This window comes from Esox lucius, chromosome 8, assembly GCF_011004845.1.
Source record: "Esox lucius isolate fEsoLuc1 chromosome 8, fEsoLuc1.pri, whole genome shotgun sequence".
Taxonomy (NCBI): Eukaryota; Metazoa; Chordata; class Actinopteri; order Esociformes; family Esocidae; genus Esox; species Esox lucius.
Window position 1 is genome coordinate 20883150 of NC_047576.1, and position 17666 is coordinate 20900815.

The 17666-nt window shown below is 38.7% G+C and overlaps 2 protein-coding genes across 4 annotated transcripts; both read left to right on the plus strand.

Annotated features, from left to right (window-relative positions):
* Positions 1 to 16: 16 nt before the first annotated feature.
* ociad1 (OCIA domain containing 1) lies at positions 17 to 4727 on the plus strand. Of its 3 annotated transcripts, XM_010872188.4 has the most exons (8): positions 17 to 342; positions 772 to 856; positions 1566 to 1619; positions 2318 to 2365; positions 2480 to 2609; positions 2717 to 2913; positions 3173 to 3325; positions 3636 to 4727. In XM_010872188.4, exons 1-8 carry the CDS (start codon positions 280 to 282, stop codon positions 3671 to 3673), a joined length of 768 nt encoding a protein of 255 aa, XP_010870490.1. In that variant the 5' UTR covers positions 17 to 279; the 3' UTR covers positions 3674 to 4727. The 3 variants fall into 3 exon arrangements, with proteins under 3 accessions (XP_010870490.1, XP_010870491.1, XP_019904557.1); XM_010872189.4 differs by lacking the exon at positions 3173 to 3325; XM_020048998.2 differs by lacking the exon at positions 772 to 856 and having other exon boundaries at positions 253 to 342.
* A 6641-nt stretch (positions 4728 to 11368) lies between these two features.
* Positions 11369 to 17216, plus strand: LOC105011821 (caspase recruitment domain-containing protein 18-like). Its single transcript, NM_001310940.1, is given in 2 exon segments — positions 11369 to 11434; positions 16358 to 17216. Coding segments are annotated over 2 exon segments (273 nt in total). The 5' UTR covers positions 11369 to 11427; the 3' UTR covers positions 16624 to 17216.
* Positions 17217 to 17666: the final 450 nt, after the last annotated feature.

A 17666-nucleotide genomic window follows, 5' to 3' on the forward strand; every position in this document is an offset into this window, starting at 1 on the left:
ATTGGATGGTGTTATTGAGAATGAGTGAACGAGCTACTTGCGCTTTCACACGGACGCTACTGCGTTACAAAATATCGGCGCAAAATCAGTGTTTCGATGGGGAAGGAGTGTTGGTCTTGAGCGGCTGTTGCATTTGGACTGTACGATATTAACACTCAAGCGCCCTCTGGTGCTTTTGTGTGCGCAGCAGCATTTCCCCTGGACAACTTGGAGGTCATTTCTTAAATTTCCCCAGATTTTGTAACTTAATTTGAACTGCTCTTAAATACATGTGAAGTCATGTCGCAAACATCAATGGGATTAATGGATTCTCAACAAGAACAACAACAACAAGTGGCTCAGGTAATGTAAATACAGTATGCACTGTTTGTTACGCTATAACTTTAGCTCACAGTAGCTACTTAGCTAAGCTTTAGCTAGCTTTCTTTGCAGTAGCTATGTAACGAGTTAGCTACTGCACTAGCTTGCCAAACGTTTTTTCCAAGTTAGCTAGTTACAGTAATAACAGCAAGGACATGTTTTTTTTAGAATTTGTAATTAGATAACTTGGTACTTGAGTAGCCATGTCCTGTAATATCTCTACAACACAGTACGCAATGCTCTGTATTCAGATAGCTTGGCTAAGCACACTAGCTGAGTAGCAAAGATAGCATTGACTTGTCTTAGTCCACCACTACTAGCTAAAGCACTGGCATTTATGTACAATATATAGTGCAGGTGACATTGTATAAGATATCTAGCTACAGTATACTTCTGTACCGTGTTGACCAGGGTTCAGTTGGGGTATCCTACATTCCTACTGAGGAGGAGAGGAGAGTGTTTCAGGAATGCGCTACAGAAAGCTTCTGGTACCGATGTAAGTCAAACTAATTATTATATTTTATGCGATTATTGTAGCTTATTATATGTTATTTAGCCTTTATTTCATCAGAGGGGACCATGCATATGACCAAATGTCTCATTTGGTGATGCGCCATGGATCTTTTTTTATTTAGTTATTTAACCAAGTAAGTCAGTCGAGAACCAATTATCTCCTTCGATTAGGAGCTATCCAAAGGTGCTGAATTGCGAGAGAAGGAAAAAAACAACACAAAAGATGTGAAAAGATTATATACAAGAGAAATAAACATGAAATTGTACAATATGCAACTGACAGTGGAATTGGAATTTGCTTTGTAACCCCTCCTAGACTAGCCTAACTTAATAAATAGATTTTCTAGACAGTTGCGGCTGATTCAAATTTTATCAATTTTGGGTGATGGTTAAGGTAGGGGTGTAATAACCTCTTCTGCATAACCAAACTGCATGTCTGTTTCTTAAACCTGTTTTCTGCCTAGGTTTTTGTGGAACACATCTTGCAGGAAAGATAGCCTGGTTAAAACACAGAAAGACCTGATTTTCATTGTTCTTGGGAATCCAATGTTTTATTTATACTGTACCCTGTTTTCTTTCCATATAGCTAGTTTCGCTAGTGTTGTAGTGGCAGGCGTAATAAAATAAGGAACTAAAGTGGCTATAAGAATGTGGGGAGATATTTTGAACTAATTGCTGCCTTTTCTTTCCAGCCCTTCCATTAACTGCTGTGGCAATGTCTGTAGCTCAAGCACTTGTAATGAAAGGTACGTTTTAATGTTCTGTTCAATAAAATTGTCACTTTTTTGGCTCTGATTTATTTAACTGTTATTTAAGCAGTCAACTGAGAACACATTTTTATGATGACCTGGCCAGATGCATTAAATTGCAAGTTGACAAGACGACACAAAAAAAAATAAAAATCAAGTGTACAAAATGAATTCCATAAACATCTAATTACACTAAACAACAAGACATACCGATTTGACCAATTCAGCGGGTGCATTGATCATAGCAACTTGTTTTATTTATTTATATAAACTTTATTATAAAGTTTGGTGAGTTGGAACATTTCCATAGGTAGTCCAGTGATCGTAATGACAACCTTACCACATGGGGTAAACTCCTTGAATGTCTTACTTTAAAACAACATCAACAAGATAATTATATTGTCATCCTTATTGCATTTTTAAATTCCTACACATTTGATGCTTTCTTTTATATGAAAGTTTAGAAAGATAAGAGTGTTTTTGCTGAAAGAGATGTTGCCCAAATTTGAATCAATTCTGCAGCAATACATCTGTATCGGAAGCCTTGGCCACCGGAGTGCCATGGGATATTGTATTTCAAATGGAGAACTTAAACAATATCTGGAGGGTATCTTTAAATAGCAATACAAAGAGCAGCCCAATGCCCTTTAAATATACAGGATTCTACTTGGTTTAATGTTCTGTTCACCTTTCAGGAGTCCTTGCCCCGTCACCAAGATTTGGTTCCCTGCCTAAAGTAGCTAGTAAGTAAAGGCTAGATTTGGGGTATGTGAGGTCCTGCTGGAATTTGGAATATAGTTTTTCTTTGTGAAAAATCTTTGAAGATTAAATTCTTCCTTTATGATGCCCATTTTCAGTTTGTGGCCTGTTTGGATACTTTGGCGGGCAAATCTCCTACACAAAGATTTGTGAAGAGAAGTTCAAAATGCTGGAGAATTCCCCATTGGGTGATGCCATAAGACAAAGGCGCCGTCCTATCTCTTCACAGTAAGTATTGGATCTCACACACACGCTTTCTGGTTGAATGTTCATTGTGCCATTTGAGCCTTTGTTCTAGTACTTATTTTGATGTTGTCAATTCTCATTGGATTCAGGTTTGACACTCAGAACCAGTTACAGTCTGCTGATCCTAATCAGGCTTTATTTGAGCAAGCCTCCCATTCAGTGACTGAGCCTCACTTCCAAGCGGACTCTTCTAGCTGTCCCAGTGACAACTCCTATGGCGATCCGTTCATCTCTTCCCTCAGTGAGCCTGCGCCCACTGGGGCTGCTGATGGCATCAACACACCAGGTAGGGATCTGAGGGTTTGGTGGTGGGGATTACAGACGTAGCCACCTCCATGTTTCATGCACAGAACAATCTTTTAAAATGAAAACACTGTTTTCTTTACAGATCACATTTGGATGTGTTATCTCACTCCTGACTAAACTGGTTGATCAGCTAGTATAACCAGCTAGTGATTAAGCTAGTGATTCTTTTTTATTGGCCATAACATTCCATTGGAATGGCCTTTTTCTCTGAAAGGTCTCCCCCCTCACTGCCCTTTTAGTCTCTTACTTGGATGATGACACTCCCAAAAAGAGACCAATCCTGTATGAGGACCTACGAAGCAGAAACCGTCAGAACTACGAGGTTACCCTGACCCAAAAGGCAGACATACTGCTCAAGCCCCCGGCTGAAGCACCTGTTCCGCAGAAAGATGGTGAAATGCTCCCCACAGTGATATGTTACCATAGGCTCTTTCTATCCAGTATGGTGCCAACAGTGGGGATAGGTTCCTGTCTGTGTAGGCCATTCAGTTTGTCAGCAGTGCTCACATACTTGGACATGAGTGTCATTCTGCCAAAGCATAGGGTCTTGTCAAGACACAGGATATGCTAGTAGTTTACATAATCAATTGGCCATTGATCCTTTATATTTGTTGATTGAAACCAACAATATTCTCTGTGCACAGGTAAACATAACATTGCATTGACATTACGTGATTATCTGATCTTGTTCTCCCTACACAGTGAAAAAGAACCAGTATGGAGATGCGTGGGATGAGTGAAGAGTTCCCTTGTGAAGCCAGTGATCTGCTGTGGTACCAGGAGAAGATGTACAGGAGGGCACATGTAGTATAAACAAGTAGTTGTCCATTTATGCCGTCATGCCATATAAATTTGAAGAACACATGAGGTATTTAATGTCAAAAGTGTCAAATAATTTGTCAAATGGAACATGAGTAGCAGCATTTCAGAAACTTCCAATACAGTTGAATGAATCAAACCAGTTTACCAGTAGCCTTCTGTATTTTTCCTGTCAGTGTAGGTATTTAACTGGCTCTTTTTCTATTGTAAATGGTCAGCACTACCAAAGTGAGCTGATAACCCTAAAGATTCCAAATGGTATCTGGATTTTTTCTTGTGTTAGTTTCTTGTGTTGATGTGACTGATCACAGCTGGTTGATAAAAAGCAGAAAGATCTGTGCCCTTTCAAAAATGTGTTATCCTCCATGGATATCAGTAGGTATTAGTTAAGCAGGATGATCTTGTTTCCAAAAGGATGGATAAGGTCCCCTTATTGTTTTCACAGCGTTGTGAAATGTAACAAAGGGAGAAGGATTTTCCATACATTCACTGTTTGCTTTTCGGCAAGGTGTGGCACCATCACAGCCAAAATCCACCAATCACTGCAGATATGAAAAATAGCACAATGTGCCCCATTTGTTTCTGTTCAGGCTTTGTCAAATAATTTATTATTGACCAAGATTTATTCTGGGGTATACCAGCTGGGTATTTCCCTTTTCAAACTGTGTGCTCGGTAATGTTAACTAGATGGATGACTGATAACTTACAAACATTTGTCATAGTAGTTGCAGGACAAGTGATTAGCACTTGTTGCTTACCTATTCCCTACTGTGTTGTATGGCCCAGTAATAAACTGCATTGCAGTATTCATACTGTTATTTTTCTCAGTGGTCTAATGAACAATGCTTGGGTGTGGGTACTGTGTATAAAATGCTGCAATTACCAGGGTGACTGGACCCTGATGTGGACTTTAACTTGCTTTAAAGTGTGTTGATACAGGGTGAATATTGGAAATAAAGACACTTCGTCAACATTTATTTGGTCTGTTTGACTTCTTCCACATCAATGCATAGAAATAACAGCTCTCAACAGTAGCATATGTGAGAATGCTGTTCATTGACTATAGCTCAGCCTTCAAACCATTGTGCCCCACAAGCTGGCAGTTAAGCTCAGGGATCTGGGTCTTGACCCCGCTATGTGCAGATGGATCCTGAACTTCCTGACGGGCAGACCCCAGGTGGTGCGGATGGGCAATGCCACCTCCTCCTCACTGACTCTTAGTACTGGTTCCCTCCTGGGCTGTGTGTAGAGCCCGCTCCTGTACTTTCTCTTCACCCACGACTGCCTAGCAACTCACGTCTCCAACACCATCGTTAAGTTTGCTGACGACACCACCATCATAGGCCTGATCTCTGACAAATAGTCAGCCTATGACAAGGTAAGGTCACTGACTTCGTGGTGTCCGGATAACAACCTCCAGCTCAAAATCAGCAAAACGAAGGAGATGATTGTTGATCACAGGAAGCAGCAGAGGGGAGACCATGCCCCCATACACATTAATGGGTCTGCAGTAGAGAGAGTGCATAATATCAGGTTCCTCAGGGTCAACATCACTCTAACGTCGTGAAGGAGCCCAGGAAACGTCTCTTCTTCCTATGACAATTAAAGAGATTTGGCATGGATTGCAGGATACTCTCCAATTTATACAGATGCACTATCGAGAGTATCCTGACCGGCTGTGTCACCGCCTGGTATGGCAGCTGCACCGCCCTCGACCATAAAGCACTTCAGAGGGTGATTAAAACAGCAGAGCGCATCACAACTCGGGAAACCCTCTTCCTTTCCATCCACAGTCCATGCACACCTGTCAATTTTACATTGCACTATGGTTGTATAGTTGTATAGTTATTATTATTGATGCATGTTTTTGTATAGTGTTATTACTGATTGATTGTGGTATCTTATTTTTTTTTTATTATAATTACTGTAACTTTTCAACTTAACTGCACAATGAGGAGTAGGAAAACCAAGCATTTCATTGCTGTAACTTGTTAGTGCAAATGACAAATAAACCTTTGAACTTGAACAAGGATCCAAAGAATTCAAGGAGCAAATCTGCCCTGAAAAAGAAAACAAAATCCCAACATGCAGCAGGAGAACCACAGACTAATAGTACAATTTTCACACTTGAAGTGTATGCAGGTTTTACCATATAAAGAAGGACATAGAAATGCCCACAAACTGGTCAAATTAGAAATGAGGGACTTCTTCCTTTCAATTTTGAGAAAAAAAAATGTCTGTGTAGAATCCTGCCTCTATCAAAGTGAATTTGAAAAATGACACAACTTGTCTCCTCATCTTTCCTTACCAAATGAGACTGGAATTGTATTCACTAGTCCATGGTGGTTTAGGGTGGGAATGATAGTACTGTGAGTGTCTAAAGCAAGTATGAGGTGATTACAAGTCAATGCAAACTGATATATGGATTAGTGAGGACATTTCAATGGGGATATCTGAGGCACAAATATTTGAAACAACAACGTAAAACATTACCTCCACATGTCTGCTGGTCATTTTGTATTAATGCTAACAATGTAATAATCTTAAATGTAACTGTTAGATTTAGGGCAAAAGTTACAATTATGGTTGTGGTTGGAGTTAGGCATTGAGTCAGCAGTTAGGGTGATTGTTAAGCCATTATAATTAGGTCTAAATCTATTTTGCGGTCTCCATTTAGATAGGTTAGATGTGTGTGTGTACAGTTTTAATTTTTAGCTTTGTTGAGACTCTTTTGTTGAAGGTGCAGCAGCTGTGGATTGTTTATTACACTGCACACACATGGTTGCAATGTCAAAAAAATGGCAGAGGAGTATGTTTATGGTGAAATTCACCAATCAGGTTTAATGTCAGTCACCACAGCATGCCCCATTTACCATTATTGTCCTTGTGCATTTAACCTACAACATAAGTATTTAGCTGATAATGTGCATATAAAATAATCATTACAAATTAGTTACTTTTGCCATGATTGCTGGTATCTCACTCTTAAATAATCCCTTCCCAGTAAAAAAAACACCCCATGAAAAACACAAGGCAGATTCCACGGCTCCTTTCACCTGTATCCTGGGCCAGAACTACGGTATCCAAATGGGACAGTTCCAAATTACAAACCCTCTGATTCTGAACCTAAGACTGGCCCTAGCCTCTGGAATATATTTTCACAGGTTGGAATGCACAAAACCTTTTCCACTACATACCCAAAGATCCTGCCAGCTGGAGGGACAATACACTAAATTAATATTAAAATGATACAATACTGTTATAATTCCACAATACATGTTCAGTCTACCTGTCACCCAAGGTCTAGATATCTATTTTTATTCATTACTGTTTATCCATTAACTAAATGCAACCACTTATCCTGACATTGGTGTAAATGAACAGAACCCCTCTTATCCCTCCCAAAGGACTGAACACACCTCCTAGTTTGGGGAATGGGACAGTTTCTTTGACGCACTCCAAAATCCTACAACAAAAAATTAGACAGTGCATGTTTGTTTGTTTGTTTCATGGAATGAGAGCAATTCCATAATTCCAATACGACTACTGTAGATTCTGACCTCTGTAGATTAGCCCTATAGTGACTGCCATGCTTCCCAGAGAGCGGGGGAAAACTCAGAGGAGCAGGACAGTGGAGGTTAGTAGTCACTTATCTGGGGCTGGATTCAATACAACCTGCTCTAAACCCTGAGGAGAAATAATATTGTACCTGTGGTGCAAAGTTTATAGCCTACAGGATAGCTCTGTAGGCTATAAAATCATACATTTCCAGTAAATACACTTAAATATTGAGCAATTTATAGCAATCTATAGCCTAATTCGCTACCGATCAAAAGTTTTAGATCTGTAAGATTTTTTATGTCTTTAAAAGAAGTCTCTTCTGCTCACCAAGGCTGCATTTGATTAAAAAACAATTAAAAAAAACAGTAATATTGTGACAATATTATGATAATTTAAAACGACTTTTCTATTTTAATCCATTTTAATATTTAATTTATTTTGAAAAAAAATGTAATCAGCATATTACAATGATTTCTGAAGAATCATGTGACACTGAAGAATGGAGTAATGATGCAGAAAATTCATCCGAGGAATAAATTACATTTTAAAATATACTAAAATAGAAAAGTCTTTTTAAATTATCATAATATGTCACAATATTACAGTTTTTTTTTTTAAATGCAGCCTTGGTGAGCAGAAAAGAGTTATTTTAAAAACATTAAAAATCCTAACCGGTCTAAAATTATTGAACAGTGGTGTATATAATTTATATAATTGTTTTTATGTACAATTCATAGATTTTATTTTATTTATTTGAGTTTCATGTAAATATTTTTTCATATGTAGCCTATTATATACAGTTCATACATTTTATTTTATTTGAGTTTCATCGTGTAAATATTTTTTCATATGTAGACTGTTGCTACACTTAATACATATTTATAAACTTAAATATTGAAATTGTCGTCTCATGTGCTTTCTCTTCCTTCATAAAATTGTAATTTTACTCGAGTGGGGCCAATTTTCATGATCTTGCCTAGGGCCCCACAACCCCACGGGCCGGCACTGCTGGTACGTAAGTTTTTACATTGTACGTCATTTAATTCGTTTCTGCGACGTCCTGAGCAGGTGAGGAAGATGTGGTCATGCAATTACCTTCGGACAACGTTGCCACAACGTTGTAAAAAGGTAATGTCACGACATTACCAATCCCCTACGTCACGGTTGGTCGTGGTTACGTAAAGTGTTTGCTGGGACCTTAAGGATAGGGTGACCAGACGTTTCTGTAAAACACTCAAATGTCCTGATTTCCGAGATTCAATACCAAATTGTCCCGGTTTTCACCACAATAATAATAATAATACATATTCCTGCCTGCCGAAATTATCCCCCCTCCCAAACTTACTTAAAATTGTAACTAGAGTAAAATACCTGTTGTGGTACAGTAAGGTGGTCAACATGAGCTACCAAAATGATTATGAAGTGTGCCAGACTGCAGTCCCAAGATTGAGGAGGGGGGATCATTTCGGCGGGCAGGAGAATGTGAAATACTTCTTGTGGCACTACTGAGTTTGGAAGGCAAAAATATGGTCGTATCCCAATTTGACTCTATATTTGTGATAGGAGCACATTATAAATATAATTTATAAAATGAAATAAAAATTTCAGAGCAATGATAGCTGATTTATTATTCTTAAACTTCAGAAAATACTAGTCTAATAAGAAATGGGAAATATGACAGAGTTTGCCAACGATTTGTAATACACTTGAAACAAATAGCCAACCGAAATAGTGCCTTCCCCCGCGATCAGCCTGCCTTAAAAAATCTAATAAAACGCAGCCTAACGTGATCATCGATTGCTGCCTTGATGTACACAATTAAATTAAAGCTTTATGCTACGAAGATCAGAGAAATGTGTAGGCGAAACTGTCCTCTCAACAAGCAAACAGGTCGCAGCAATGAGAATCGATTGCGCGTTCACGCGAAGGCACAACACCGGTTCGGCACAACACCGGTTTGGGGGTTTGATGTGGTCACCGTAATTTAAGAGCGCCCCAGAACGCCCTCTAAAGCCCAAATCACACGACAGACGGCGTCATTATTGCGCGCGTGATTTTGAAATGATCAAATCACGCGCCGCTCCAGCAAACGTTGTTCTTTGTTTATTTAGCTATATTGACACCTTGCTAGGAACCTTTAGGTATTCGTGGTGAAAATGACTTATTATGGGTAAGCAGTGGTTGACTTCGGCCTTCTAATTTTTGGCAAACTTTGTTCCTTTTTCAGGGAATGCCCTATAAAACGCATACATTTTAATTAAAGGGATAGTTCTTATTTTTCCCAAAGTTCACTTACCAACAGATATTCCAGAAGGCCCATAGTCATTTTTTCAAACAATCCATTACTTAACTCTGTCCCAGTCTTTAATTACTGTTAGCATCATCCAAATTCATGAATGGAAACATTTTGTATCGCTATCGCAAAGCTGCATTGCAAGCGGAAAACTGCCTCAAAACACTTCAAACCACATTCAGTAATCTGTCGCAGTAGCATCATTTTATAAAACTGTACACTGAATTCGAACTGGCACTAGTCAACTATTTCCTATAGCCACCATAGACACAAAGTGCTTTACAGAGACACCCGGCCTTGAATCCCAAAGACAAACAACAGTAGTGTTGGATTTCAGTGGCTAAGATAAACTCCCTAAGAAGGCCAAATTTTAGAAAGAAACCTAGAGAGGACCCAGGCTCAGAGGGGTGACCAGTCCTCTTCTGGCTGTGTCGGGTGAGATATTAAAAGTCCAATTAGAATAATAAATACATTTCTCTGGGCTAAATCCAGAGTCTATTTGATTCTAGACTGGGTCAAAAGTATGACCAGGTGGACAAGGACAGGGACAGCAACGGGCCCCCCAAACTAGGTACTCCACAGGTGTGGACCAGGACCTCATCTCCTCCTAAAAATTAAAACTGGAGGAGACTGAGAAAGGTTAGAAAGTGCATTCCTCATATCCCCCAGCACAATAATATAGCAGCGTAACACCTTGGAACTGAGACGGGGGGGTCGTGTGCTATGTCCCATGAATTTCATTGTGCAGAATGAGGCTGTGTTATTCGGTGCATTTGATAAATGAACTTTGAATTTCTGGATTTCCTTTGTTTGGATCGAATTCTGCCTGATCACATCTTGACCATGCTGATTGCCTGCTCCCGGGGTTTTGGTTTGAAATTAAATTCGCTCTGCAATTGGGACAATACCTCTGCCTCTCCCGGATCGTATTGTGGGAGAATCAATGGAGCAACTTTGCCAATGAGACATACAAAGTTTGCAAGAACATTTTTACAGAGTATTGTGACCCACATTCACTTAGAAGAGGACTAAATGCTAATGCAATTCCATCAAGTCACCCAGTTCAACCTGTGGAGACAAGACAGATTGTAAGTAATACATCCGATTGCTATGTTATAATACACAACGTCCACCTTGCCTCTGGATATTCTGGGCAAGGGTTGAAGATTAACAGGTTCACTTTTTCAATTAACGGGATTACGTTTTTAAAAAGGACAGCAAAAGCAGACAATGGAACTTTATTATTGTGGAACTAAAGTTCTATTGTTTTAATCAAACAGATAGTATTTCACAACTGCCTATACTATGTTTGGTCAGACCCCAGCAATAGGCATGGGTGATTTGCATAAAATTGGACAATCTGAATTCTTTCCAAACCAGGATGTGCAACTTGAGGGGGTGCTCTCTGAACAATTTGAAAGTGGTTTGCAGTTTCTAAGTTTAACAAAAATTGTGCATTTTTCAATTTTCAAATGTGTTTAACAAAAAATATAGCATTTTTCACATTTCTAATGTGTATAAAAAATTATCTATTAAATATAATAATACATTTTTGCAAGAAGTTTAATAATTAATTAAAATTTCTTGCAAAAACCAAAGGCTCTGCAGCATGTGGGTGTGCTCTCAGAACAATCTGAAAGTGGTTGGAGGTTTCTCTTCTATCCACATTAAAAACCTATTTAATTAATAAGGCATGTAATTTATACACGGTCCCTAACCATAAACCCGTTGAATATCCAATATCAAACCAACTTTTTGCCTCGGCGTCAAGAAGAACGTTTATCATTAACGACAGAACAGAAGACAATCGATCTCTAAAAAATGGCAGGTATGCTAGCTATAAACAGTATCGGCTGTTTTGTTTACATTTATTTTAAAAACTAAGAGTAAAACAAACATGGTATGACAAACATACATTTGAAGAACATTTTAATTAGGGCAGTCGTTTGAACTTCGAGCATGTACAGTAGCTATTCAACAAACGTACACTTTCACTTTCGATAGCCTTGAAATATACCCAAATGAGGCAAGCAAGGTTAATACACAAGTCTTATTCGATCTGGATGAGTTAATTTTATGAAGAAATATAAGAACAATAATACTGTGTGCGCGCATGTTCTAGTGATAGTCCTGCATTTGCCGCTTTAGTCCTGGACCTGCATCCCTCATTCCGCTTCTACAATTTCCGGTATTTCATCAACAATTTTTGCAGAGTGTTTTTATTTCAGAATGCAGAAGTAAACCAACATGATGGTCTGTTATTGCAACTATAAATGTAAAAGGTCTGTGTAATAATTGTTTACTGAACAGCTAGCATAAATACAAGCATAAGTCTGCAGTTAATATGTTAAGTTAACGTTTAAAAAGAAAATCAGTGTCTGGGATTTTCCTCATTAAAACATTCTCGCCCGTCCATCAGATTGTCCCTTCAAAGAAACAATTGATAAACACACATGCCCAAATTTGTATTGAATTTAATATATTTGTACCTTAAAAGAAAAAAATTCCCATAAACCATTACTCTAAAAGTAAAACTAACCCTAAACCTAACACTCAACTAAACCCCAAATGCTAACTAATCCCTAATTACCCTAATCCTAACCTTAATTCTAACCTTAACCCAGAGACTGAAAATCTGTATTTTATAAGTGAGGACCATGCAAAATGTTCTCACTTCACCAAAACCGGTGCTCAATTTACAAAGATTGTTTGTAGTTATATTGGCCCTCATCTATCAAAAGTGCGTACACCAATTTTCCAGCGTACACCTGGCGTACACCCAGAACCACGGTGACTTTGAGATTTATCAATATGGACGTTTGGCGTACGGCACTCTCAAATCCTACGCCAGCTCATGAGGTGGTGTACGCACGTTTTGAGTTAGTGCGGAAATGCGCAGGAAAAAAAATCCTAACGCACTGTCAAACTAAAAGATATGATATATTATGACCCACTGTAAAAAAAAACAACAACATAATTACAAACTTCAGTGTTTATTTTTGTGCAACATGGACTTCAATGTTTAATTTGTGTGACTTTACCAAAGCATTTGATTTATATGTATTCCTTCAGATGCGAGCCTGTGCGCTTTACATGACGTTTCAGGGTTAGGCCCGGCAGTTGCGCACGGAGTGGGTTCAGTAATAAAAGGCTTTGAATTACCAAAATATAATTCAGACTGACAAAATAATAAAAATGACATTCTTCTTTTAAATAATAATAATAATAGAAATAATAATAATAACGACATTCTTCTTCTAAATAGCAATAAACGTCATTAATAATAAATATCATAAAATAATAAGACGAATATTACAAATTGTCATGCAATTATTAATGTGAATGAATGGTACTCCACATCACATCATCATCTTTTATTCCGCTTTTTAAACTGCCAAATGTAACAATTATATTTCTTTCTACCTCCCTGGTGATCGTCTCAATCTCCAAAGTTTCTATTTTTTGCCGTCTTCCGTGTGTCCATGGCGTAAAATGAGGGCGTGGGGGAAGCGGAGACTTGAATATATAGGGGCGTGTTATTCTAATGACGATCGTTTTCAGCCGCGGCATTTATCAAGGGCAGGTATTGCGTACACCTGGATTTTAAAGGTACGCACAGCTTCATAAATCAGGCGGTGAGAGGAGTGTAAGCAAAATCTTACGCCAACATATACGCCCGTTTCTACGCAATAATGATAAATGAGGGCCATTGTGTATTACATTTGTATGAATATAACAGTGTTTTGTTATTTCTCATGTTTTGTGGACTGCAGGAAACTGGCAGCTGCTTTCTCAGTATATAGAAATGTAGAATATACTGTATATCCCAATTTTCAAAGCAATTTTCAAAGCTGAGCATTAACAATTACAATGGCCCTCATTTATCAAAAGTGCGTACACCAAATTTCCAGCGTACACCTGGCGTACACCCAAAACCACGGTGACTTTGAGATTTATCAATATGGACGTTGGCGTACGGCACTCTCAAATCCTACGCCAGCTCAGGAGGTGGTGTACGCACGTTTTGAGTTAGTGCGGAAATGCGCATGTTGAGTTATATGTTCTCATCATTTATGTTATATTATGTTGTTTAATTATGATACTGACTGTTGTATACCCAAAATTGTGCAAGAGTTAATTGTGCGCATGTGTGAAGAGACGGGACTTTTATTTTGACTTGTCTCAAGTAAAAAATGTGTAGCCGTATACTCAGCCCCTGCTGCAGTTCCCTCGTGCACTGATGTTATGCCAGTGCAGATGTAAACTGAAAATAAAACAGTATTAATAGTTATATTTGGAGTGATCTTTGGTGGATGGATGACAACAAAATATTGCACATGGACATGGACAAACTAAAAGATGTGATATATTATGACCTACTGTAAAAAAAACAACAACATAATTACAAACTTCAGTGTTTATTTTTGTGCAACATGGACTTCAAGGTTTCATTTGTGTGACTTTACCAAAGCATTTGACTTATATGTATTCCTTCAGATGCGAGTCTGTGCGCTTTACATGAAGTTTCAGGGTTAGGCCCGGCAGTTGCGCATGGACTGGGTTCAGTAATAAAAGGCTTTGAATTACCAAAATATAATTCAGACTGACAAAATAATAAAAATGACATTCTTCTTCTTTTAGACAATAATAGAAATAATATTAATAACGACATTCTTCTTCTAAATAACAATAAACGTCATTGATAAATATCATGAAATAATAAGACGAATATTACAAATTGTCATGCAGTTATTAATGTGAATGAATGGTACTCCACATCACATCATCATCTTTTATTCCGCTTTTTAAACTGCCAAATGTAACAATTTTATTTCTTTCTACCTCCCTGGTGATCGTCTCAATCTCCACGTCAGAGAAGTTTCTCTTTTTTGCCGTCTTCAGTGTGTCCATGGCGTAAAATAAGGGCGTGGGGGAAGCGGAGACTTGAATATATAGGGGCGTGTTATTCTAATGACGATCGTTTTCATCCGCGGCATTTATCAAGGGAAGGTATTGCGTACACCTGGATTTTAAAGGTACGCACAGTTTCATAAATCAGGTGATGAGAGGAGTGTAAGCAAAATCTTACGCCAACATATACGCCCGTTTCTACGCAAGAATGATAAATGAGGGCCAATGTGAATGTATGTTTCATTGTAGGTGAATGTGCCTAGATAATGAGAACAACAGAAACCTCTCTGTTTAGATTATCTCTCTGTAGGTTGCGCTCTACTAACCCCAGGAATGTTTTACATTGACCATTTGGCATGGGGGTCTTGGAAACCTGATCTTTGCTAGGTAAACACACCCTTCAAAGTACACTCACCTAAAGGATTATTAGGAACACCTGTTCAATTTCTCATTAATGCAATTATCTAATCAACCAATCACATGGCAGTTGCTTCAATGCATTTAGGGGTGTGGTCCTGATCAAGACAATCTCCTGAACTCCAAACTGAATGTCAGAATGGGAAAGAAAGGTGATTTAAACAATTTTGAGCGTGGCATGGTTGTTGGTGCCAGACGGGCCGGTCTGAGTATTTCACAATCTGCTCAGTTACTGGGATTTTCACGCACAATCATTTCTAGGGTTTACAAAGAATGGTGTGTAAAGGGATAAACGTCCAGTATGCGGCAGTCCTGTGGGCGTCAATGCCTTGTTGATGCTAGAGGTCAGAGGAGAATGGGCCGACTGATTCAAGCTGATAGAAGAGCAACTTTGACTGAAATAACCACTCGTTACAACCAAGGTATGCAGCAAAGCATTTGTGAAGCCACAACACGCACAACCTTGAGGTGGATGGACCCCACCGGGTACCACTCATCTCCACTACAAATACGAAAAAGAGGCTACAATTTCCACGAGCTCACCAAAATTGGACAGTTGAAGACTGGAAGAATGTTGCCTGGTCTGATGAGTCTCGATTTCTGTTGAGACATTCAGATGGTAGAGTCAGAATTTGGCGTAAACAGAATGAGAACATGGATCCATCATACCTTGTTACCACTGTGCAGGCTGGTGGTGGTGTAATGGTGTGGGGGATGTTTTCTTGGCACACTTTAGGCCCCTTAGTGCCAATTGGGCATCGTTTAAATGCCACGGCCTACCTGAGCATTGTTTCTGACCATGTCCATCCCTTTATGACCACCATGTACCCATCCTCTGATGGCTACTTCCAGCAGGATAATGCACCATGTCACAAAGCTCGAATCATTTCAAATTGATTTCTTGAACATGACAATGAGTTCACTGTACTGAAATGGCCCCCACAGTCACCTGATCTCAACCCAATAGAGCATCTTTGGGATGTGGTGGAACGGGAGCTTCGTGCCCTGGATGTGAATCTCACAAATCTCCATCAACTGCAGGATGTTATCCTATCAATATGGGCCAACATTTCTAAAGAATGCTTTCAGCACCTTGTTGAATCAATGCCACATAGACTTAAGGCAGTTCTGAAGGCGAAAGGGGGAAAAACACCATATTAGTATGGTGTTCCTAATAATCCTTTAGGTGAGTGTATATATCAGCTTGTAACCAACATTACAGGGAGAAGAGAGTGACTGAGATGAGATTGAGGTTGTGTAAGGAAGACCTGGTCCGTAATCTCATGAACAAGACTTTCTAATGCTGCAATAAATAATATAATTTCTCTCTCCCTTGACAAATGGGTATGCTAATTATTACAACCACTATATGAAATGGCCGATTTCTAACAATTATTTAATTGAATCCTATTACTTTCACCAGATCAGAAGCTCTCCCAGGTTCGTAATGAATTTGTGGCCAGAGTGTCCAAGCCAGTGATCAGTCAGCTGCTGGATGACCTTCTGGAGGACAAGGTGCTGAATGAAGAAGAGAAAGACTCAGTAAAGGAGGAAAACAATGCTAGGGCAGAGCAGGCACGATGTCTCATTGATATGGTCCGGAAGAAAGGGCCCCAGGCAAGCAAGAAGATGATTGGCCGAGTTCAGGAGAGAGACTCTGTGCTTTATGAAAGTTTGGGTCTAGAATAATTATACTGAAATGGACGATGGCTTCAATGCTGGAACAGATAAAACCAGTAAATTCATTGTGTATTGCCAATCACAATGTTTGTGTGTGAAATAAAAAACGAAAATCAAATTTAGTAATATTTGTAGGTGCACACATCTTAGAAAATAAAGATAATACTGATATATATTTTCATATCTGACCAAAATATTTTGCTGTATGAACTCTCATAGAATAAATGGTCCCATGTCTCATTTTCCAATTCACAGAAACCTCATTCACTTTGTACACTAACTACATACTCAGAGAGGAGATTATTATAGGGATAACATCTGTGAAGAATCTTGTAAGACACCTCTCTCCCTTTATTAGTGATTAAGAATGTGTAGATTAATCCATGCGTGCTGCCTTTTCACATCAAATACAGATGCCCATTGTAAAGTTACTGTTGGGTGAACTTCTTGTGAATAACAAACCTGTTGTTGCCATCATCACCAGTCTGTCTCTTCCCGTTAGTATTAAGGAGGCAGAAAAAGATATGCATGCAAATGTAATCCTCACCCCTATAAAAATAATTTGCAAAATATGCACGTTTTAATAAAGTGGCAATTCACCGACATGTTTGAAATATTTTGAGACCTGGATACATTTGGTTTGATGTAACAATTATTATACCTGATATGAAAAATGTACTTTGACTATCAAAAAACTGTTTTTTGGTTAAAAAAACATTAAATTGCTCCCACGTGGCTTTCTTCATCACTACTAGTTGAAAATGATGGGTTCTTCCTGAATATTTGGTCACAGGGCCAACATTTTGTACAGTTGTCTAGATGCAGTGGGGTAGGTCAACTTTCCTACTGGCTCATGTTACCCCATTATCCCATAAGTGTAGATGGCTTTAATGGTTCGCTATTGAATAAAAACGTTAATATCTGATATACATGATTAATAACGGCCGTACATGGAGAGAATAGCTTTTGGATAATTGAAAATGTCGGAATATTTATGTCCTAGGACAATATTTTTGACCTTAGACATCTACCTAGCTAACATCAGAAGAACC